Source organism: Bombyx mandarina, chromosome 13, assembly GCF_030267445.1.
Source record: "Bombyx mandarina strain Sakado chromosome 13, ASM3026744v2".
In the NCBI taxonomy this organism is placed as follows: domain Eukaryota; kingdom Metazoa; phylum Arthropoda; class Insecta; order Lepidoptera; family Bombycidae; genus Bombyx; species Bombyx mandarina.
In genome coordinates, this window is record NC_143220.1 from 15,695,037 (window position 1) to 15,717,818 (window position 22,782).

Genomic DNA, 22,782 nt, shown 5'->3' on the forward strand with positions numbered 1-22,782 from the left:
TGAAACGTTTTATAGTTTGAGCATCAGCAGCAACGTCTGATAAAAATATATTTTAAGCAAAAGGAAAAAAATAATTGTTATTAATCTAAGAATGTTTATCGTTCACTGCATGCAGTACGCATAAGCAGAAAGCAGGATGCTGATATCAGTCATGTTACTGGTGGTAGGACCTCTTGTGAGTCCGCACGGGTAGGTACCACCATCCCGCCTATTTCTGCCGTGAAGCAGTTATGCGTTTCGGTTCGAAGGGTGGGGTAGCCGTTGTAACTATACTGAGACCTTAGAACGTATACCTCAAGGTAAGTGGCGCATTTACGTTGAAGATGTCTATGGGCTCCAGCAACCACTTAACACCAGGTGGGCTGTGAACTCGTCTACCCATCTAAGCAATAAAAAAGAAGTCAATGCTAGCTTAAAATATTCCCTACCACTGAATACTACACAGACGCAGACTTCGATATTATTACACAATGTTTCCGACTTTGTTGGCTGTACAAGCGGCTCGTAAATACACAATTTAGAACTACGCGTTTAATTTAAAAAAATATATCTTTGAATTCATATTACCTAAGGCATACAGCAACGTTCAATATATTTTTTAATTATTTATAGCTTAGTTGTGTGGACGAGCTCACAGCCCAGCTGGTGTTAAATGGTTACTGGAGCCCATAGACATCTACAACGTAAATGCGCCACCCACCTTGAGATATAAGTTCTAAGGTCTCAGTATAGTTACAACGGTTGCCCCACACTTCAAGCCGAAACGCATCACTGCTTCACGGTAGAAATAGGCTGGGTGGTGGTACCTACCCGTGCGGGCCCACAAGAGGTCCTACCACCAGTATGAAGATTGGGATAGAGGTATTGCTAATGATTGCTACTGTCCGAGAGCTCCGAGGGAGGTCTGGCGAGATTCGAGTCAGGTTTGTACTCAATTGCGGCTACAATAAGGGGTCTGTCGTGTTGCATTACTGAAGAGGCATTCCGACGTTGTTTTCATGTACTCGTGGATGGGTTCGAAATTCTGATCGTTGTCAAGATCTGCATTCCGCACGTACCCCAGTGTATCGATGGCGATCCTACGAATAAAGTTTGTAAGGAGTCTTATGTTAGTGCGGGCTGCGTGTGTGATAAAACACTTAAGCGAATACTACACATGCCTAAGTCATAAGCATGACGGACGTACGTAAGCATGTGTTTAAAAGTGTCATTTTATTAAGAAGATACAGCTTAGTCCACTCGCGGATCATAACATAAATTCATTCATTCGTATCTTGCGATGCATCGGTGTTCGAATCCCGCTGGCGGATACCAATTTTTCTAATGAAATACCTACGTACTTAAAAATGTTCACGATTGACTTCCACGGTGAAGGAATAACATCGTGTAATAAAAATCGAACACGCAAAATTATAATTTGCGAGTCAACACGGGTAGGTACCAACACCCTGCCTATTTCTGCCGTGAAGCAGTAATACGTTTCGGTTTGAACGGTGGGGCAGCCGTTGTAAGTATACTGAGACTTTAGAATTTATATCTCAAGGTAGGTGGCGGCATTTACATTATAGGTAGATGTCTATGTGCTCCGGTGACCACTTAACACCAGCTGGGCTGTCGAATCATCCATGCAATAAAAATTATATATCTATACTCAGTTGAACAACAAGCAATTATAAAATGGCGCAAACCCGTGATGCAGTTGGTCGGTGCGAATAACTTTAATAATACTGACGTTACATAGGTTTCGCTGGCACGTGCTAGTTAAATTGATCTAAATAAACGACGTTTAGAAACTATTAGTAATTGAAACCGCTCGTTGAGACAACTAACGGTTGTTAAACTTCATTTGCAGGTTGTTAGCACCGAAATACTACTTAGTCTGGCCATAAATACTGTTACAAGGGAAAAAATAAAATTTCTATTGCAAATAACATATTTATTACTTTTACAGTGTGTTAATTTAATACATAAATATAAAAAAAAAAAGTATAAAAAGCTTATTCGAAGTGGTCTCCATTGGCTGCAATACAGTCCTTTAAACGTTGAGGCCAGTTATCAATAGAGGCACGCTTTTTCCAAGGGAAAATTTTCATTGTCAATCGTACGGATTGTTTTAGGGACCAAATTATCATGGCGTTTAAAGCCAGCCGTACTCTCTAAAACTGACCATAAATCATAATCCAGTGGATTAAGATCGGGACTAGACGACGGCCAGTCTTCAGCTCTTATGAAGTCCGAAACGTTCGTTTCCAACCAAGACTGCGTAGACCAAGCTTTAGGACTTGGCGTCGAGTCTTGCTGGAAGGACCATTCTTGATTATTGAACATGGTGTTGTTAAGGGGCTTCACTACCTTCTCAAGAATGGTATCTTGATACACTTATGCCGATGTTTTGATACCTTTTTCACAAAAGTATGGCTCAGTCACTCCTTCATAACTAATACCCCACCAAACCATCACTGAAGTCGGATAGTGCCCACGTTGCACTCTGTCGACTAATTGGGAAGTTTACTTAGAGCTTTGAGCATAAATACGGTCATTTTGTTTGTTAAAATGTTGCTCAATTGTAAAAAAATTCTCATCCGTAAACAAAATTTTTCTATGACCTCCCTTTGCGTACCGCTTCAGTAGTTGTTTCGATTTTACCACCCTATTCTCTTTTAAATTATCAGTTAAGAAATGACCAGTACGTCTCTTATAGGCTGCAAGTCCTAAGTCATCTTTTAAAATACGCGACATGGTTCTAGGTGCTATCTTCATCTCCCGAGATAAAATCTTTTGCTTTCGGACAGGATTTCTTCGAATTCTTTCCCTTACTGCTTTGACCACCTTTTTCGTACGAACACTACGTGGACGGCCAGATCTTTTTCTGTCACAAACAGAGGTCTCATTGCACCTATTAATAGCCCGGTACACATTCATTTTACTAATACCAAGCGTATGGAGAGTTTTAAAAATTGCATTTGGCTCCATACCTACTTTGTGTAATGCAATCACAGCGATTCAGTTCTCTTTATCACCCCACTCCATTTTAATATCGCAAAATATTGTACAATGTATTGGCGCCAAAATGAGAAAACTCAATGAGCATTCATATAAAAATGACAAATTCTAAATTCAAATGTAATATTTTGTTTATTTTTAATTATAACAGTTTTATGACCAGACTAAGTATACATAATGTAGAGACAATTTTTATATTGACCAGAATTCTAGAGTTTCTGTCCTTTCACTCTTGTGATGATTTATATTTTCTGTTAAGCTAGACTAAACGAGTTCACGGAAAAACAATTTAAAATAACGTTTTAATAAATAAAATTCTGTAAATAAATAAATTTTTTAAATCACTACAAAATTGCTCTACACTGCCACTGTCTGCAGGCGAACATATGGCCCATTTAATGGGTTACCCTTTCTCAGACGTTAGCAATGCTAAGAGCACAGTCAAGCCGATGCCTACCGTAATTATATGTATATATACCGTGAATAAATCTTGCCGTCATCTTGCTTAGTAGCAGAAAATATATTGCTTATTTACAGAAGTAAAATTATCATAACTATTTAAAAAAAAAAAATATCATCCGTTATTTTAACTCATTTTGTTATGCGTGGAACATCTCTAAATGCTTGCTACCTTTCATGCTTAACGAGTGCCTAATATTAATTAGTCCTTCACATGAACCGCTCTAGTTTATATCTATTGGGAACCAGTGAATCACTGAGTAGATGAGATCTTAAGTTCAGTGGCAGGTACTCTATAAACAAGTCCAGCGTTATCCCCATAGCGCGCCAAGCTCATTTGATCACATGGCAGAGCGCACACGATCAAAGTTGTGCGTCGCAGCTTCATAAGCGCGATCGTCTGTGATGACGAATTCAATGAATTAATACACCTGACACACTTCTCCCAATATACATGTTTATTCGGAACAGGATGAAAACAATTTTAGGGAACATAAGGGTACATTTAGGGTACTTGATATAACATATTGATCGAATATAGAAAAGACGACAATCTTTCGATAACCTATTTTACCCATTTCCGTATCGAGCTTACCTTGTTAAACAAATTAAACAAGTATCTTACTTGGGTATATACATAGGTCTCCACAAAGTGGAGATGGTCAGGTCATATAGTTAGAGGCAAAGATAAATAAATAGTCAAAATCAATAATGAATTGGTTCACAAGTCATATGAAGAGGAAAAGAGGTAGACCATCCAGAAGATGGGTGGATGATATTAAAGCGGTAGCAGGAGGTTTATGGACAAGAACTGCCAAAGACAGAGAGGAATGGAAAAGGTTGGAGGAGGCCTTTGTCAATAAATGACATACAGCCGGGTTTTCGATGTTAAATAGTTAAGGATAGAGTTAAGACTTTAATATATAAAGTATATAAAAATAAAAGTGTTAACAAAAATAAAATTAAGATATGTAAATGAAATACTGTCTGAATAAAGGCTATAATAGTAATAAAATATACATAGGTATACGTGAATGAAACGTGGAAATTATTAAATCTTGGTGCACCTATACCTATATAAAGATAACTGCAGTTCCAAGCTCGGTGCACTAGCAACATTAACATAACTTTGTATTCAGTGGCGGCGAGAGAAAACTCACTGGTGACGTCGTAAATTTCGACAAACTTACAAACATGTTCGATGGAAATTTCAATTTGCAAGTTATAGCTGTCCGTGACTTATAATCATGAATGAAACTTAAATTATTTATAGCAGAATTATACGGCAAGTAATGGAACTGCACTAGAATTTTATGATGGCACCTAGTTGTGTAGTAGATTTTATTCTTTATATAGTACGCGTATATTATTCAACACAATGATTATGTTTCGTACTCGAGAACAGAGGATAGGCAGTCAATTTATTTTGGGCGTTTCCGAATCTAAAGAGTAGGGAGTACTTAAAAGACTTTCATATTTCATAACTCTTTATTAAAACCTCATTTAAAAAAAACTATGTTAGTCATATTAACATTTTTTGACAGATAAAATCAGAAAGGTCGTCAACTTCCATTGAACTACTTAATTATAATATTAACAAAGCAAAATTGAATCAAATAACAACCTTTTTGATCATAAAATTAAAGTCTTTGAAGTTGTTGATTTGTCAAAGATTTATGTAAAAATGATATTCTGTTAGTTACCATCATTGTAGGGAGTGTTAATTTTTTTTTTTTAAGTACTGCGATGGCTGATGATGAAGAGGGTGTTTTTGGAGGTTTGTATGAAGACGGCCATTGGGAATGGAATGAAAATACAAATACCTTACACTTTATAAGGTACTAAAATAATTCTTAATTTATTTTTTAGTCGTCTCGTCACCCACAATTTAATGGGATAATAATGGGGGGGATAACAAAATATTAATAGGGGGGATATTCTAAATCTCGGGTGTTCGAATCGTCTTCAATACTTGTTGTTACTAAGTACCTACTAAGAAAACTTTCGATACTTACTCTTAATATAAATTAATTATTGTTGTAAACGTTTCAGCAAAGCTATTATTAGATTATTTTGGATTTCAGCGATTTACCTCCACAACCAGTGGAAACTATTCAGATATCAACAAAAGCGCCCACTGGAGCCATAGAGTTTCGAGATGACGTAGATTTAATTGAACAGGTGCTGATTTTCTAAAATATAATGTTAAAATAATTTTGAAATTATAGTTAGTCCGTGCGTTCGTGTTTTATGTGACCGGGCTGTGTTTATCCAATTTATATGAAACTGTGTACTTAGTTGATTTTTCCAATTAGGAAAGAATTCTGACCGAGTATCGTCGATCCGCAGTGGATGGTGCGCGAGTATTTTCAACGAATACCTAGTTACAATAGGCCGACGGATTTATAAACTCAGTGGCAAAAACACTGTTTATGTTGAAACAAACAGATGATGTAAACATTGTTTTTTTCGCTACCTGATCCTTGGTAACTTAAGAGGCTATTTGAAATCGTAATCGCGATCCACTGAGAATCCTTTGAGAAACTGGTTGGGTTGTGTTTATGGGCTAGGTCGTACGTTGATTGAAGGGGGATCAGTACTATGGGAGCATAAAAGTACCGAGAGTGGATCACGATATTCAAATAGGACATGTAAACTTTATAAATTTGCAATTAAATAAATAAAAACGTTTATTTACTAGATACGGTTTCGCAGGCGTTACCAAAGGAAGTTGCAATCTGGTCAGGCAGACGTTATAACTCTCCAGGTGACATTTTCATCACTAACTGTAATCACTAATTATTTATAAATTATGTAATTATAAAGTTGATGTTATAGGATGTTAAGGATATTGCAATATTTACTGCTCCTGTCGGTATTTTAAGTCCAGTATTGATTAATATGCTTCATCTTCCCACGACAGAGAGGTTTTTGAGAGCACTGATTCTATGTTGCCAGTACTATTTACAGGTAATTATTTATTTTCACATAAAAATAAAATGTTTATCACGCTTTTGTTGTCAATATATATATACATGTATATCTCTAGTATGTCCTACCTGATAGGAAAGGTTTACCTTCGCTCATGAATATACCGCTTTTTAACTATTAATAGTTTTTATTTCATTCAGCGTATTTATTCTTCATAGTTTTACTAATTAATGCCTTGTATAAAAGTACTATATTTTAGTTTTGTGTGTTTGTATTGGTTATAATTAAGATTGCAGATGAAATGGCAAATCGTATAATAGAATTGGAAGCAAAAGTTCGAACGCCGGATTGTGAGATAATCGAAAACGAATACCGCGATAACTTAGCCGATCTGCGATTGTTAGTCGCCAAAGAATATTGCACAATATTAATAGGTAATTAGTACTACATTAGAACCTAAATGAGCATGTAATCAAACTACATGATGACGTATGTTAGTACTATAAAGCAATTTTATCGCTTCACTGATTGCTTTGTTAAAATATTAGAACAGATGATTGAGGGATTATGAACACATAAAGCACGTAGTTGTAGTTTTAAATCCACCAATAACCCATCATTATTTTTAAAAAGTAAGAAAATTTAAATTATCTTTAGGCGGAGGTGAGACTAGAAAGTTCCATCACATGGGCCCACAGAAAAAACGTCGATCACTATCAGATAAAGACGCTCGTTTATTCGAAACACTGTTGCGAATGTGCGTCCAAGTTGTTTGGTTGGCTTTGGGAAGGAAATCTTTTAATCAGATTGGTATTTTGATATTCGAATTTTACAATATATACATACTTGTATTTTGTACGGTTACGTGAACTATGTCCCGGCCTAATTCTTGTTAAGTGATTACCAGTGTGCTTAGTGCGAGTTCTCGATGGCGTAAAAGTTAGCTCATGTTTGTATGGAATGGGATCGTTTGCGTACGTTTGCCGGTAGGGGCGCTGTTCCAATTGCATACAAAATTGGCTTAACTTTTACGTTATCGAGAACGTTAAGAAACTCGCACTAAGCACACAGAGCTCATAAGAGTGAATATCGCCAATTTTTACTGGTGGTGAGACGCATGGCAAGCTTGTACGGGTAGGTACCGCCGAACCGCCCCCCTAGGTCTTCTGCGAAGAATCACACGTTCCAATTTGAAGGATGTAGCAGCCGTTATACAATAGAAATGAGACTTCAATCTCGAGTTTCAAGATCGAATTTCGGACGGGCTCACGATGGGCGTATAGTCTTTAAAGTAATTACGTAAGTTTAGAAATGTTGATTTCTATTAATTTTTGGTTATTATAAACGTGGATTTTATTTATGATCACGTTAAGTGCGTATTTCCTAATAAAAGTTGATCTGCTAATACCAGTATAGTCTCGGTATATATCGCTCGGTACCAGCAAACCGACAGCGTCTTTTTTAGACCATGATGACTACTATGAGGGGGATTGAAATTCTGTAATCAGGTACTGACTTTTCTGCATAAAAAGATTCATGAACACGTGTTAGGTTTATGAATCAGTACGACGAAGAAGGTATTACAATGAGTAATAATTAAACATTTATCAATGAATTAAAAAATTTCAAATAAGAAAAAAATAAGCTGACTCGCTGTGTATTTTGTTTATAGAATTGGAAGTGAATCGAGTCTTCAAATCTGATATATTCAATACAGTTGAGCACACTCTGAAAACCGGCTATGTCGGTAAAATGACAAAGGAAGAGCGTTCAGTTTTATTTGGAAACTGCATTCGTTACGATAAAAAGTTGAACACAAAATCGCCATTGACCAACGAAGTGTTTTGTTCTAGAGATGTCGATTATCGTGTTATGGGTCTTGGAGTCATTAAATGCCCTCAGTTAGTAATCATCTGATTGGCCAATTTTATAAGTTACTAGCTGACCCGGCAGACTTCGTAGTGCTTCAATCGATAAATAAAAGAACTAGACTTTTGTATAAAATAAACTTAAAACAAACAAAAGGTATCCGTCCGTCGGGGGACACATCAAAGAAAAAACAAAATTGTTATTATTATTTATATCCAAGCATTTTCATATTTATTTACCTTTTAAACCTTCTCTGGACTCCCATAAATAATTCTAGACCAAAATTTGCCAAATCGGTCCAGCCGTTCTCGAGTTTTAGCGAGACTAACGAACAGCAATTCATTTTTATATATAACTTGTCAGGTCATAAGTATTGTCACACAGTAAAAGCTTTTCTTTTAGAATGCTGGCCACAAAAAAGTTTATTGAATTCGAATTTCGAATTGTTCATGAAAATAAAAATGTATACTTTTAGAATTTTACTCATTTTTAAATATGGAGTGAACGCTTAAAGAAGACCGTGTTGCAGTTATTGCGTTGCATCGTTGCGGTTACGCGCCAATTCAAATTTTTAACATACTGAAAAATTTGAATATAACCAAAAGATTCGTTTATCGTACCATCAAACGATACAATGAAGACTCTAGTGTAGATGACAGGTCAAGAAGTGGTCGCCCTCGGTCTGTTAGGACTCCAGCAGCGATAAAAGCTGTGAAGGCGCGAATTCAAAGAAATCCCAAACGTAAGCAGAAACTGTTGGCCCTTCAGATGGGGTTAAGCAGAGCCACGGTGAAAAGGGTGTTAAATGAAGACTTAGGGCTTCGGGCATATCGAAGAAAAACAGGACATCGTTTGAATGCTCGTCTAATCGACCTGAGACTGAAGCGATGCCGCGCTTTGTTGAAGCGGTACGCTGGAAAAAAATATCGGGAAATTCTTTTTTCGGATGAAAAAATTTTTACCGTAGAAGAGAGCTACAACAAACAAAATGATAAGGTGTACGCACACAGTAGTGAAGAAGCGAGCAACCGTATTCCGCGTGTCCAACGAGGTCATTTTCCATCCTCGCTCATGGTATGGTTGGGAGTTTCTTATTGGGGCTTAACAGAGGTACATTTTTGTGAGAAAGGTGTAAAAACGAATGCAGTTGTGTATCAAAATACAGTCCTGACGAACCTTGTGGAACCTGTTTCTCATACCATGTTCAATAACAGGCACTGGGTATTCCAACAAGATTCGGCGCCAGCTCATAGAGCGAAGAGCACACAAGACTGACTGGCGGCGCGTGAAATCGACTTCATCCGGCACGAAGACTGGCCCTCCTCCAGTCCAGATTTGAATCCGTTTGATTACAAGATATGGCAACACTTGGAGGAAAAGGCGTGCTGAAAGCCTCATCCCAATTTGGAGTCACTCAAGACATCCTTGATTAAGGCAGCCGCCGATATTGACATGGACCTCGTTCGTGCTGCGATAGACGACTGGCCGCGCAGATTGAAGGCCTGTATTCAAAATCACGGTGGTCATTTTGAATAAACTTTAGTGTCATAAGAATCTATGTTTTGTTGAATAAACTTGTTTCAATTGATGAATAAACTTGTTTCAATTATTTTACATTAAACGTGTGACAGAATTTATGACCTGACTAGGTATAGATTTTTGCGAAGAAGCATGTGACAACCGATAAATTTTGTTGTTCTAAACTGTTGTTCCATAAAGTGGGATTGGCACGAGGTATGACTCGTATCGTTTGATAAAGCTTATAGTTTAACGCTAATTGCTCTTGGAAATATGACAGTGTTTAAGTTGTACCTAAGTGTCCATAAGATGGTAGTGTCTATGACGTATGATGTCTAAGATCCGATATCGGCAAAACACCAGACGACCTGTAAATTTGTCTGCACATATGATTTATAGCATAAAAAAATAATAAAAAATATTACATTTGTTTTTCAGCCTAACTTCTCGTTTGCAATATTTACTTTTGACAATAGCCGGTCCTGAGGAGAATTTTACTGAATCCGGTATAGTTCTCGGTATTATTGGATTGCCGCGTTCTGCTTTCGACACGATGCTTAGACCCCTACCGACTGCTACGGAAGGAAAATCTAAAGCTTCAATGTTCGTAAAAAGAATATTAAACGAATATAAATATCGTTGATGTAGTGGTTAGTGACTATGACTACTGTTCCGCCCTGGTTCTACCCTGATTCTATTTCCGATTGGAATCAATATCTGTGTTTAAGATGTTGCTATTCATGATCTCAGTGTGATGTTGGTATTCATGTTATTATCTCGTATGCGTTTTCTATAAATAGATTTATTTTCTCAATTGTTTAATGGAGTAACGAAGACATTCAAATTTATTTGTAACAACCAAGAATTATGATTCGGAGACTTTTTAGTAGCACCGTCAAATCTTGATCGGAAAATTTCTGGTCCAAAACAATTTGATTTTGAGTTGCTTGTTATCAAATCTAGGTCATCGACAAGCAACCGGAGCTCTAAAAGTGCAGCGTCTATGAGGAAAAGCTCTCATGTCGTCCAAAAATTATATCCTGACATAACACTACCACGAAAGGAATCCAAGGAGTAAGTTTTCTTTTGTATTTTTTTAAGTACAACACGTACAGTCTTCTCCTAACTAGTACACATAAAAACGTCTCTCGTATACAAGAAGTATCTTGATATTAGGGACACGCATGGTACGCTGGTCCTTATTGCCACCTACTAGAGTAGCTTTTTGTAGCCGAAAGTACATAATATAATGAATACTACTAGTGTTCGGCCAACGATCGAATTTCGACCGTAATCGGAACTGAAACAATATATTTTGATCAGCTAGCGATATTTAAAAAAAAACATTCAAAATCGGTAACACTAAATTCTACAATAGTTACAGATTAAAAATATATTTGTTGACAATCTGAAAGAAATAGTGACTGAATACTTCACTGTTTTGTCTTTGCCTGGTTAACTGGACCCATTTATTGCAAACAAGAACCAACCCAAAGTTTGAATGAAATTGAGTTAAGTACGCAGATGCAATCTTAGGTCAATTTTGCAAGAAGGAACTAAGCAACAAAATATGTTTTTGCAAAAAAGAACCAACCGTGTTTTTAAAGATTTACTTTATACTGTGACTACATAAGCTATATAAATCTGATATTCCTAGATAGGCTATAGTATCCCAAATAGGTTTAAAAAGTATTCATTCATTATTATACTATCTATGCATTTTACACACTATGTTTACAAAAGTCTCGTTTTCTCGAAACTAACATGCTGTGTGTGGGTTGGTTCTTGTTTGCATAAATGGGTCCAATAATAGATGTGTGTAAAACTTTCAGTGTACGCTTTCCACCGTCGTTTCCTGATGAGCCAGAGAAAATTCGTCAATGTAACGAAGTGCAGCGACGGCGGTGGCTAAATAGGCTTAGTAAACTGATGAATCTGCGCTAGATATAAGTTTGTCAAAATCTACCTTAAATATCTGAAGCGTTCTCTGTCTGTTCATATCGGATCGAACACAGATAGATTGTAATTAAATAATGAACACGTAATACTTTAAAATGTGTATTTTTATGTGTAGGTATTTTGTTGGACCATCACCGTATCGTTATGGTCATAAAGGTTATGTTGATTACAATTAACTTTACATTTTTTTTTACTATTTTTATTTTGTATTTAATATGTATTTGAATAAATATTACTATAATATGTTTTCTTACTATATTTCATAATAGTATAATAAGTGCTTGACAGTTTTCTGACATGTAAGAGGTCTGTTTTAATTGAACGAGTTAACCTTTAAGAAAATAATACTATTGAAGAAAATGATGGCATATTGCTGGAGCTAGTCAACTATAAATAATTTCGAAACCTTTGACACGATAATTGTGACACGAAAAGCGGTCCTGTTGTAGTTTCAATATAATATAAGTACGACTTAAAATTATGGTACCTAATAATAAAATTATGTGAAGTAGACGACACTTATGTCGGTTATGTTTTGTTCCCATTACAATATTTTTATTTTGGCGCGTTTTTCAACAATATAATTTAGCCTTTGTTTTAGGACTATCCAATGTACCTGAGATTCATCGTCCTTGGAAAAGGTAGATTAAGTATTGGTAAATCAAAACAGGAATTTGTAGGTAGATTAAAGTTATATTCTAAGGTGCTTTGCTTGTCATTTGGACTGCGTTTGTCGAAAGACTGTATGGTGGTAGGGCGTATTGGTAGCACTCACTGTCGGATGTTACTATCCTGCTAATTTCTTCCACGAAGCAGTAACACATTACGGCTTGAAGGGTACTTCAGTGTTGTATATCGAGATTTCGACTTCACGGGTTAGGGTACCGATATTTTCGTCGTGTTGTCTATTAAATTATTATTGAGTAAACTTACAGAAAAAGCCGTTACCACTTTTAATGGATATGGATTGCTGAGATTAACTTAGTTTGAAAATCGATTAATGCAATGAATTTTGTAAATAAAATATCATCAAAGCGATTGAGATTCAGATTATATTTGAGTTGAAAAAAAACTCAGTGCTTTTTATGTTTATTTTTCCGATTCGTGTGTAACTTTATCCATCGTAACCATTTGTTTTGTTGATCTTGATCACAGGGGGCCATTGGTAAAGTTTCGCAAGAAAATTCCGCGGAACTGTCTCTAAAAATGTATTAAAAAACAATAAAACTTGGTATGTTAAGATAGTCTTACATTATAAATGATCTGTCATGATACGGGTGCATGATACGGGTACCCGAGCTACTATGATCGCATTGTCATCATCTCTTTCTAAAAGTAGGATCTTAATGTTAGATAATAAATTTTCCGATTAATTCATATCGTGATTTTAAAGAGTGCTCTACGTAAGGTCGTTGAACTTTAATCCAAATCTAATTACTACAGGATGTGTTTTTTTTTAGCAAGAGCAACACGTTACTGATTGGCTACCAACGTAAGGAGTGATATTGCGATCTGAAGGACTGCAAAAGTAGAACTGCGTGGAGGAACGTCCCATAATTCACGTCTAAACGGGACATACAAAACAATCAAGACTTCGGTCAAGTTGCGTTGTCTATGGGTTTTTTTTGTATTCTGAGTCTATGGGTCCCCGTTACGACTAGTGACATGGCTTACCTGACTCGGTAGCATTAAAAAAAAACATTCGTCGCAAAATATTTTAGTTGCGATCTGAAAACATTTGATGTGGTGAAGATAGCTACGTCGACTTTTATCACTGTTTTGTTCGTTTAAAATGACAAAAAAACAAAATGTTACTTTCATTATTAGTTGATGTATTTATGATGAAGTAAATGACATCTGAAAGTAGGTCTCTGCGTTTGAAACACTCGAACGATGCATTAAGAATACGACTGCAGCTCAATTGGTTAAATTGTTTTTTATTGTGAATCGTGCATTGATTTAAGCTTTGTGTAATGAGGCATGTCTCACATTGTAATGAAAACGGACAGTAGATTTCACTCACGTATTACTTGGTTCGGGAATCACAATGTCTTTATACAACGGCTGCATAGTTGCGCTCGTAGTACTCTTCTGTTTTCCTCCCGCACTCGATCTGGACATTCTTGATGATGTCAACCTAATAATAATAATGTTATACCGGTAAGAGTAACGCCATCTATCGCAAAATATCGAAGGATCTAGTAGCATCTAGAACGCTCGAAAAGTACAACGCCATCTGTTGTTAGATAGCGGAAACACAATACTCGACTTTTGTGCAATATTCTCGATAATTTTAGGGATGTCGTATCGACTATAAAAGCGTTGCAGAAATGGCACGCAGTCAGTAATCGGATCTACTCGAAGTGAAACAGCGAACGGATCACCTGAAGTGAAGCGGAAGAAGCGAATTGAGAATTTTAAAGTGTTCTAAGTGCTGATACAGTGTTAATTTGTACTTTGGTGGTACTACTTATTTATCCCGAACCCCAGCGCGTAACAACAAATTTACAAAGAACAAGGTAAATTTAAATAACGTCGTTTGTTGGTTTGTTTTTTCTACATTAATTTAAATTAAGAATATATTGCAGATTTTATAAATACAATAATTAATATGGTTAATAATTTCATCAAATAAAATGAATCCAAATGTGTTATGCTGTGGTCTTGTGCACATAATTAATACTAAATCGAACGACACTTTTATTTATAATGTTCTTAACTTTCATTAATCGATTTGTGGAATTGTATAATATGTTGCACGAAAATACCTACCTCCCCACAGATTGTCGAACTCTACTCGATGAAGTGCTCGCTCCGGATAGCGGGACTTTGATTTCCCGGAGCATTGTGTCAAAGTTTGATCGCGGCAGACCAACGATACCGAGGCTTATTTCGAACTTGCCCAAAAGTATTTCAGGTGCTATTAACATTTGTTCGAAATAACGTAAGCGACTTGGCAAACTGAAACATTGTAATAAACAGAATTGCGTAGTTGGATCATTTATTGGGTTATCTTAAAAAAATATCTATGTCTACCATTATTAATCGTTTGAGTATATTTTTCGTATCATAAGATATTATGGCTTGTGTAAATTATTACAATAAAAATAATAATAGAATAATCTTTACCCATTATATTTGATAATACCGAGACCGAACATTCTGAAGTCGATGTGTCTACTACAAAAGGCTTCGTTCGCTAAAGGCGATTGAGTTTTAATTTTCTTGCCATAATGCACGCAATGTCCTAGTAATATCTTTTGTTCTTCATTACTCAGTTTTTCAGTATTCATTGAATTTAATCTATGGTCAGCGAAGTTAAAAATCGGGGTCTTGAAAATTCTGTGCACTTCCTTCTCTAAATTCAAACAGCCAGTTACATTATATTTTGTGCTAACAATTTAAAGAATAACATGAAGCGATTTTTACCTATTTGGTTAAACGCTTTGCGTCCGAGGGCTATCCACGCTATTTGTATGGCTATACGTAGAACGTTTTCGAATAGCTGTGCTTCTTTTTTGGTTAGTGAGCGCGTTTTCTTTGACAAGCCCATGTGATGATACTTTTTAAACTCACCATCTCCTGCGATTATTAATTCAATACATAATATTAATTCATTTTTAAGTAAACTATTGTAATCGTGCATGAACGGCGATTGTACCCATAATTAGATTACAGTATTCTTTAGCAACAAGTAAACGTAGGTCTTCTAAATTCATTTGAAAAATTCTCTCAATTTCATCGCTTCTATGTGTACGAATTTTCGCTTCCAATTCTAACGAACGTTTGCTCATTTCGTCAGAAGTCTAGAAAATATTTAAAACACCATAAGATAATAATATTATAGTAAATTTAATAATACCACGTTACTATAACACTTAATACACTAGTTTGTTTATAAAACCAAAATACTTTTATCTATAGTGTTTTAAGATATAAACTAATAAAATAATCTGTGGAAATTGAGAGGAAATGCTTAGTTACTTTCTTGTGACATATTTATTTTTATTTTTATTTTTATTGCACTTGTAGGCAGACGAGCATACGGCTCACCTGATGGTAAGTGGTTACCGTCGCCCATGGACTTCAGTAATGCTAGGGGCAGAGCCAAGCCGCTGCCTACCGCTAAAATACTGCTAGAGTTCGTATAGCGTTTTTAAACGTAGACGTCATTGTACAAAATATTGCGTTTCTATGTCTATTATGAAACGCTAGTGCTCTGACGATTTATACAGGATGATTCCTCTATATTTTTTCTTTTACCGGAGCAGAATTCATCTTGGCCACCTGGATCGCTTCGTTCATAAGCAGCGAAGAGTTCCAGATATCATTTTTGTAACGAACCATCCGGTTTTGTAATAGATTGAACTTCCCTCGACTACTAATGCGATTACACTTATGGGCTCAAATATTACGGTAGCTATATTTTTTTAAAGTAGTTATGTATTGACCACGTGTCCACACGAATATCCGAAATATATAGCACGGTTATATATCTCGCCTTATATACCTCCTTATGTTAAGTTACGCCTTACGTTATATACCTCTACCGATTCAAAGTGCGGATTGTGATGTATACATTTGTTTAGATTTGAGTTACCTGTAGATAATATTGACAATAGAATATTAAAGCACGTAGGAATCGGTGTGTTGCTCGTAGATGAAGAACGTTGATTGTTGCTGGAGCTGCTATTAGCATCTTTAAAGGTGCTGTGTAAAGCACTAAATCTTTAATATCCTGCATAAAAAAATATTCAAATTGACTTTTGAGTTTTATTAATATATCTTATGTTATTAAACATATTTAAACTATTACCTGCACAGTGACCACGTCTGTCTCAACGGTTTTCCTTTGAAATAATTTACGAAATCTTAGCTAAAATTTTCAAATATAATTTAATGAAATCAATAAAAAACACAAGCGAACAAAATGAAGCTGTAGGTACCTCGTCTAGAAGATCTAAATTATCTTTAAATTCTACCGGACCAAAAGTAGTCTGCAAAGTTGATTCATAAGAGGATTCGCGCCGCGGGCGATCACTGTTGAACAGAAATTCTTTTACTCACAATACACACTGACAGCGAAATGGCTGTAAAACAGTCAAGAATAATAACATTGTAATAATATTGTTTTCAAATCGATTACAATTAGATCCGGACTCCAAATTTGTTAACTTCTGGGCTGAGTAATGTGTTTAATTTTTCTGGTATTATATCCGAAAAATGATCGTTATCCAAACGCAGTTCGAATTACGTGATTTTTATTTCGGCGATGTGTAATTCTGTTGTACATGCCCAACTTTTGTAATCAATTTAAGTTGTGGACATTCGAGGTTACATACAAACGTCATACGTTTGTTTACCTTGTGAACACGAGCTGCTTAACATTTTCATCCCATTCCCAATGCCCATCTTCGAATAAACTTTCAAAGTTCTCATCGTTGTCGTAATTTGAAGAATACGCGCCAAGCATTTTGTATATAAAACGTGATTGAAATAAAGAAATATAATAAAAAAAACATTTAAATAAACTGTATCAAAACATTACAATTAGTTCAAAACGTCATTGTTTTCAAATGTGAAAATGCAAATAAGCTATGAAAATCAAGTAGTGAAACTCTTTCTGTAATTATCTATGTTTTTATTATTCCACTATATGGATCATTGGTTTAAGCGACATTCAATTTTAAATCAAAAATACTATGAGTGAATGTGAATTTCGAATCAAAGTCTGTTATGCATGGTTAAAAATTAGAAAGGCTTGTACTTGGTTGCTTGAAAATGTTCTGCTATTAATAAATCACTGTATATGTCTTATCTTATGCGAAAAAGAGATAAGGAATTCTTCGGACGTATTGCTCGTAAAGAGTATCACAATTTTGAACAGCTTATGGTGACAGGCAAGGAGGAAACAAACGTACCAGAGGACGCAGTTCCACGAGATGGTCGGACCAAATACGATCTTCTCTGAACATCAACTTCTACAATGCCCTTCATGAAGCTAAGGATCAAAGCAGATGGAGGGAAATCGTACGGGAGAACCTGATGCAGCGGGGGAGTCACGACCCTGAGTAATGAGGAAAACGACGCCAGGAGCAGGATGTCTTATCTATAAATCACTGACTACATTCGTCATAGTAATGTCAAAAGAAATCACCGAAATGCTCATCGTTTTGTCTTTGAAAAATTAGAATAGCTGATCTTCCTGACTTGATCTCAAACAATTTTTTCCAAATAAAATTTTATCGTAAGCTTTGATCACACAAAATGTTAAGCAAAAAAGATTTGGTAGCGTTAACTTGACATTCGAACGGACCAACGAGAATAAATTTTTGTCATAAGTACAAGATAATGTTTGAAGATATTATAAAAATGAGCACTAACACTAACATTACTGGTGATAGCACCTCTTGTGAGTCCGCACGGATAGGTACCATCACCCCGCCTATTTCTGCCGCGAAGCAGTAATGCGTTTCTGTTTGAAGGGTGGGGAAGCCGTTGTAACTATACTGAGACCTCAGAACTTTTATCTCAAGGTGGGTGGCACATTTACGTTGTAGATGTCTATGGGCTCCAGTAACCACTTAACACCAGGTGGACTGTGGGCTCGTCCACATACCTAAGCAATAAAAAAACCCAGTAGGAGTAGAGATCCCGGTAACTGTACTCGTCGAAATCGGCAAAGAGTTCGACGTGCAACCTAACCTAAACATCAGCCTGTTGAGTTTCTCGCCGGATCTTCTCAGCGGGTCGCGATGCCGATCCGGTAGTAGATTAATTTGCGAAGCAGCTACTCTTGAGTTGTTAGGTCTCCCTCGGAGGCGCTCGGATAGCTGTTACTAAATCCCACCCCTTCTGGCTGAGCCCTTGCTGCACCGCTTGGTGCTTACTGGTGGTAGGACCTCTTGTGAGTCCGCGGGGGTGGGTACAGCCGCCCTGCCTATTTCTGCCGTGAAGCAGTAATGCGTTTCGGTTTAAAGGGTGGGGCAGCGTTGTAACTATTACTTGAGACCTTAGAACTTATATCTCAAGGTGGGTGGCTCATTTACGTTGTGGATGTCTATGGGCTCCAGTAACTATTTAACACCAGGTGGGCTGTGAGATCGTCCACCCACCCGAGCAGTAAAAAAAAAATACCTGTCCTCGTGAAACTGGAAAGACCTCCGGGCCACCAGTAAGCCCTCAATCATAAAAATAATAAACACTGATTTCATTAATAGGTTTTACTCCTATGCATTATTATTTAAACATGCCATTAACTGTATGTGAGCTCAATAAGCCTTCATAATACGTTTAATGGCGTTCAACAATGTGTTTTCTAATAGTTGCGAGGGCAAGGTAGAGAATATCAGGGTAGGAGCGGCCCTACTTTGAAAGCGTCTGTTGGACCGTGAGCGGCCCACTCACCCGACTGTGAGTTGCTCATGGGTACATAATGAGTTCATACACTGCCGATGTTCTGGAAACTGGGCTGCCTCAAAATTATGTTTCTTATAGTCCACCAATTAATCTATGTATACTGCTCGGGTTATTTGAAAGGTTTACGCGGGTGGCAATACGCATTTGTCTCCGCTGGCATATTGATAATATGCTATGATATTCTTTGATTAATTAAGCTTTTCTTTTGTATCTCACATACTGCGTATATTTTAACAGAGTAAATATAGATATTTAGGTATGTACGTTTGTTAGGGCGTATTCTAAATCCGAATGGATAAGTATTACCGCCTCCGGTAGAATTAGTATTAATATGTATACTTAGTCTGGCCATAAATACTGTTACAATTAAAAATAAACAAAATATTACATTTGAATTTGGAATCTGTCATTTTTATATGATTGCTCATTGAGTTTTCTCATTTTGGCGCCAATACATTGTACAATATTTTGCGATATTAAAATGGAGTGGGGTGATAAAGAGAACCGAATCGCTGTGATTGCATTACACAAAGTAGGTATGGAGCCAAATGCAATTTTTAAAACTCTCCATACGCTTGGTATTAGTAAAATGTTTGTGTACCGGGCTATTAATAGGTGCAATGAGACCTACTCTGTTTGTGACAGAAAAAGATCTGGCCGTCCACGTAGTGTTCGTACGAAAAAGGCGGTCAAAGCAGTAAGGGAAAGAATTCGAAGAAATCCTGTCCGAAAGCAAAAGATTTTATCTCGGGAGATGAAGATAGCACCTAGAACCATGTCGCGTATTTTAAAAGATGACTTAGGACTTGCAGCCTGTAAGAGACGTACTGGTCATTTTTTAACTGATCATTTAAAAGAGAATAGGGTGGTAAAATCGAAACAACTACTGAAGCGGTACGCAAAGGGAGGTCATAGAAAAACTTTGTTTACGGATGAGAATTTTTTTACAATTGAGCAACATTTTAACAAACAAAATGACCGTATTTATGCTCCAAGCTCTAAGGAAGCTTCCCAGTTAGTCGACAGAGTGCAAAGTGCGCACTATCCGACTTCAGTGATGGTTTGCTGGGGTATTAGCTATGAAGGAGTGACTGAGCCATACTTTTGTGAAAAAGGTATCAAAATATCGGCACAAGTGTATCAAGATACCATTCTTGAGAAGTTACTGAAGCCCCTTAACAACACAATGTTCAATAATCAAGAATGGTCCTTCCAGCAAGACTCGGCGCCAGGTCATAAAGCTCGATCTACGCAGTCTTGGTTGGAAACGAACGTTTCGGACTTCATCAGAGCTGAAGACTGGCCGTCATCTAGTCCCGATCTTAATCCGCTGGATTATGTTTTATGGTCAGTTTTAGATAGTACGGCTTGCTCTAAACGCCATGATAATTTGGAGTCCCTAAAACAATCCGTACGATTGGCAGTGAAAATTTTTCCCATGGAAAGAGTGCGTGCTTCTATTGATAACTGGCCTCAACGTTTAAAGGACTGTATTGCAGCCAATGGAGACCACTTCGAATAAGCTTTTTATACTTTAAATTGTTTTATATTTATGTATTAAACTAACTCACTGTAAAAGTAATAAATGTTATTTGCCATAGAATTTTTTTTGTTCTCCTTTGTAACAGTATTTATTGCCAGACTAATAATAGTATTAGTAGATAGAGTACACTTTACTCAAGAACATAACATATCATGCATAAACATTCGTATAAACTTGACCAATGTAGAATAGACGATCTTATCTAATTTTATTTAGGTACCAACATATAAAATCTTCTCTATTTCGCTCATCTGAGCGAAATTATTACTGAAATACCTAAATGCGATTATATATCTACGTATCATTACGTACGTACTAAGTATCATGGATTTAGCTTGAAAACTGATTTATTTACGCATGAAAATCGCGTTCATTTATATAATTGATATCGGTTTCAATAAATGTTTAATTTCATTATTATGAAACAATTTGATTAACATGACTGTTTAAAACTATTCATAGCTTTAAATAAACCCAATTTACGAGTAGTAGATATTTTAAAGTATTATAAATTATAATATATTTTAAATTACATTTATTACAGTACTTATATTTTTTCATTGTATTCTTGTATTGTTTTTTAATCACGTAAATTTTTAAAATTAAATAGTATATTTCTCTTCCTATAACTTGTCCATATTTTGTTATTGATACTAAAGCAATATTACAATTATTTTTCTTTAAATCTGCATAATGTAAATCTCAATCTAACATTACCTTGACCTGAGTGATGGTTTAAAATACTATATATATGTATGGGAAGAGAAATTATTCAATTTTACGTGATGAAATTCAAGATATAGATAGTATATAGCCGAATGTATATATAAACAGTTGATATTTGTTCATATTGGAACAAAACTGCTATTTTATGGCGCTTACAATGAACTTATTTATGATTACTTTTTACATTCGTAACTACTCATGTCACGACTCTCGTGATTAAAGAGAATGAAGCAAGAACCAGCGCGAGGAAACAGTTCATAAAAAAAAAATACAATACTAACTGGAGCTCGAAATAAATCTCTTAAAATAGCAAGACGTATACTTATTGTATTGTATTCTGCGTCATATATGTCAATCTCGTTATACTATCAGACATGTTCGACGAGAGTCGTAACCCCCATGACGCAACGTTAAAAATAAGTATAATATAATTTGATTTTTTTAAATTCTATTTTGTGAAACAAACTTACGACTGTGGTCAAATTTCGATCAAGTAATGATCAATTAATGTTCGTCAAAGATAATTAATTAATCAGTTTATTTAAAAAGATTGGGAATAAAAAAAAGTTCGCGACTCCCGTGTTATTGTTTTTTGTATGTATGTACATCGGGAATGTGCATAAAAATAATAATGACGTATTTGTTTGATAATTTTCTACACAATTTTCCTTGGACATGTAGATCTAAAATGAAATTTTTAGTAGCACGTTTGTTTAATGCAGACAGCTTTAAGCTGGCCATAAACATTTACGAGATGTCCACTATTTCTGAGCCAAGGGGAGTCCAATCAAACTTGCAAGTCCGAGGATTTAGACCAACGATATAATATACGAACCCCGGATTAGGACGTGGTTGCGTAAAATATATAAATAGAACGTCCAAGTACAGCTTGCACAACTACAAACTTTTTAGGAAATGTTCACGAGTTAACTTCGCTTGCATCATATTAATTACTAGCATTTAAGTTATAGTTTTATTCATAGCATTATTGATGTCAATGAGCGTAATGAGTGATAAGTACTTACCATCAAACGGGTCCTGGGCTCGGCTACTTTCGATGATGATAAAAATACGATTTATGAAAATTAAAAAGCTATTGCCTTCGTCCTAGAAGCGTAGAAGCTTACATCCTGAATATAGAATTTAGAAATTATAAATTTAATAGTTTAATATCAGCGAATCTTTATAAATTTTGATTAATTTCAATTTGTTTCGAAAATAAATTGTTAATGTACAGATTACAGTTACAGTTATGTCGTGTAATAACTAAATATTATTGACCTTGATTCGTATTCAATTGGAGACATAATACAGTTCAACGACTTAATATTCAATACACAGATGCGATCCCAATT

At 35.9% G+C, this 22,782-nt stretch overlaps 2 protein-coding genes across 2 annotated transcripts; one reads left to right on the forward strand and one right to left on the reverse strand.

The window, feature by feature from the left end:
• The first annotated feature begins 2,363 nt into the window (after positions 1–2,363).
• Positions 2,364–11,944, forward strand: LOC114245026 (protein phosphatase 1 regulatory subunit 36). The gene is made up of 10 exons (XM_028177029.2): positions 2,364–5,300; positions 5,547–5,643; positions 6,164–6,229; positions 6,301–6,432; positions 6,683–6,827; positions 7,051–7,203; positions 8,066–8,294; positions 10,219–10,383; positions 10,744–10,854; positions 11,613–11,944. The coding sequence occupies exons 1-10, from the start codon at positions 5,209–5,211 to the stop codon at positions 11,722–11,724; spliced, it is 1,302 nt and encodes a 433-aa protein (XP_028032830.1). The 5' UTR covers positions 2,364–5,208; the 3' UTR covers positions 11,725–11,944.
• Positions 11,945–12,777: 833 nt separating this feature from the next.
• On the reverse strand, positions 12,778–17,317 carry LOC114245025 (protein phosphatase 1 regulatory subunit 36). The gene is made up of 10 exons (XM_028177028.2): positions 17,103–17,317; positions 16,686–16,779; positions 16,556–16,615; positions 16,340–16,477; positions 15,401–15,545; positions 15,169–15,321; positions 14,869–15,097; positions 14,512–14,700; positions 13,763–13,876; positions 12,778–12,939 (listed from the first exon to the last, which is right to left on the reverse strand). The coding sequence occupies exons 1-10, from the start codon at positions 17,210–17,212 to the stop codon at positions 12,813–12,815; spliced, it is 1,359 nt and encodes a 452-aa protein (XP_028032829.2). The 5' UTR covers positions 17,213–17,317; the 3' UTR covers positions 12,778–12,812.
• Positions 17,318–22,782: the final 5,465 nt, after the last annotated feature.

Coding starts and splice junctions, on each gene's coding strand:
- LOC114245026 (XM_028177029.2), top strand. CDS start 5,209: ATGGCTGATGATGAAGAGGGTGTTTTTGGAGGTTTGTATGAAGACGGC. Junction 6,828..7,050: donor ATATTGCACAATATTAATAG/GTAATTAGTACT, acceptor AATTATCTTTAG/GCGGAGGTGAGACTAGAAAG. Junction 7,204..8,065: donor GAAATCTTTTAATCAGATTG/GTATTTTGATAT, acceptor TTTTGTTTATAG/AATTGGAAGTGAATCGAGTC.
- LOC114245025 (XM_028177028.2), bottom strand. CDS start 17,212: ATGCTTGGCGCGTATTCTTCAAATTACGACAACGATGAGAACTTTGAA. Junction 16,616..16,685: donor ATTTAGATCTTCTAGACGAG/GTACCTACAGCT, acceptor TGAAAATTTTAG/CTAAGATTTCGTAAATTATT. Junction 14,701..14,868: donor GGTATTATCAAATATAATGG/GTAAAGATTATT, acceptor ACAATGTTTCAG/TTTGCCAAGTCGCTTACGTT.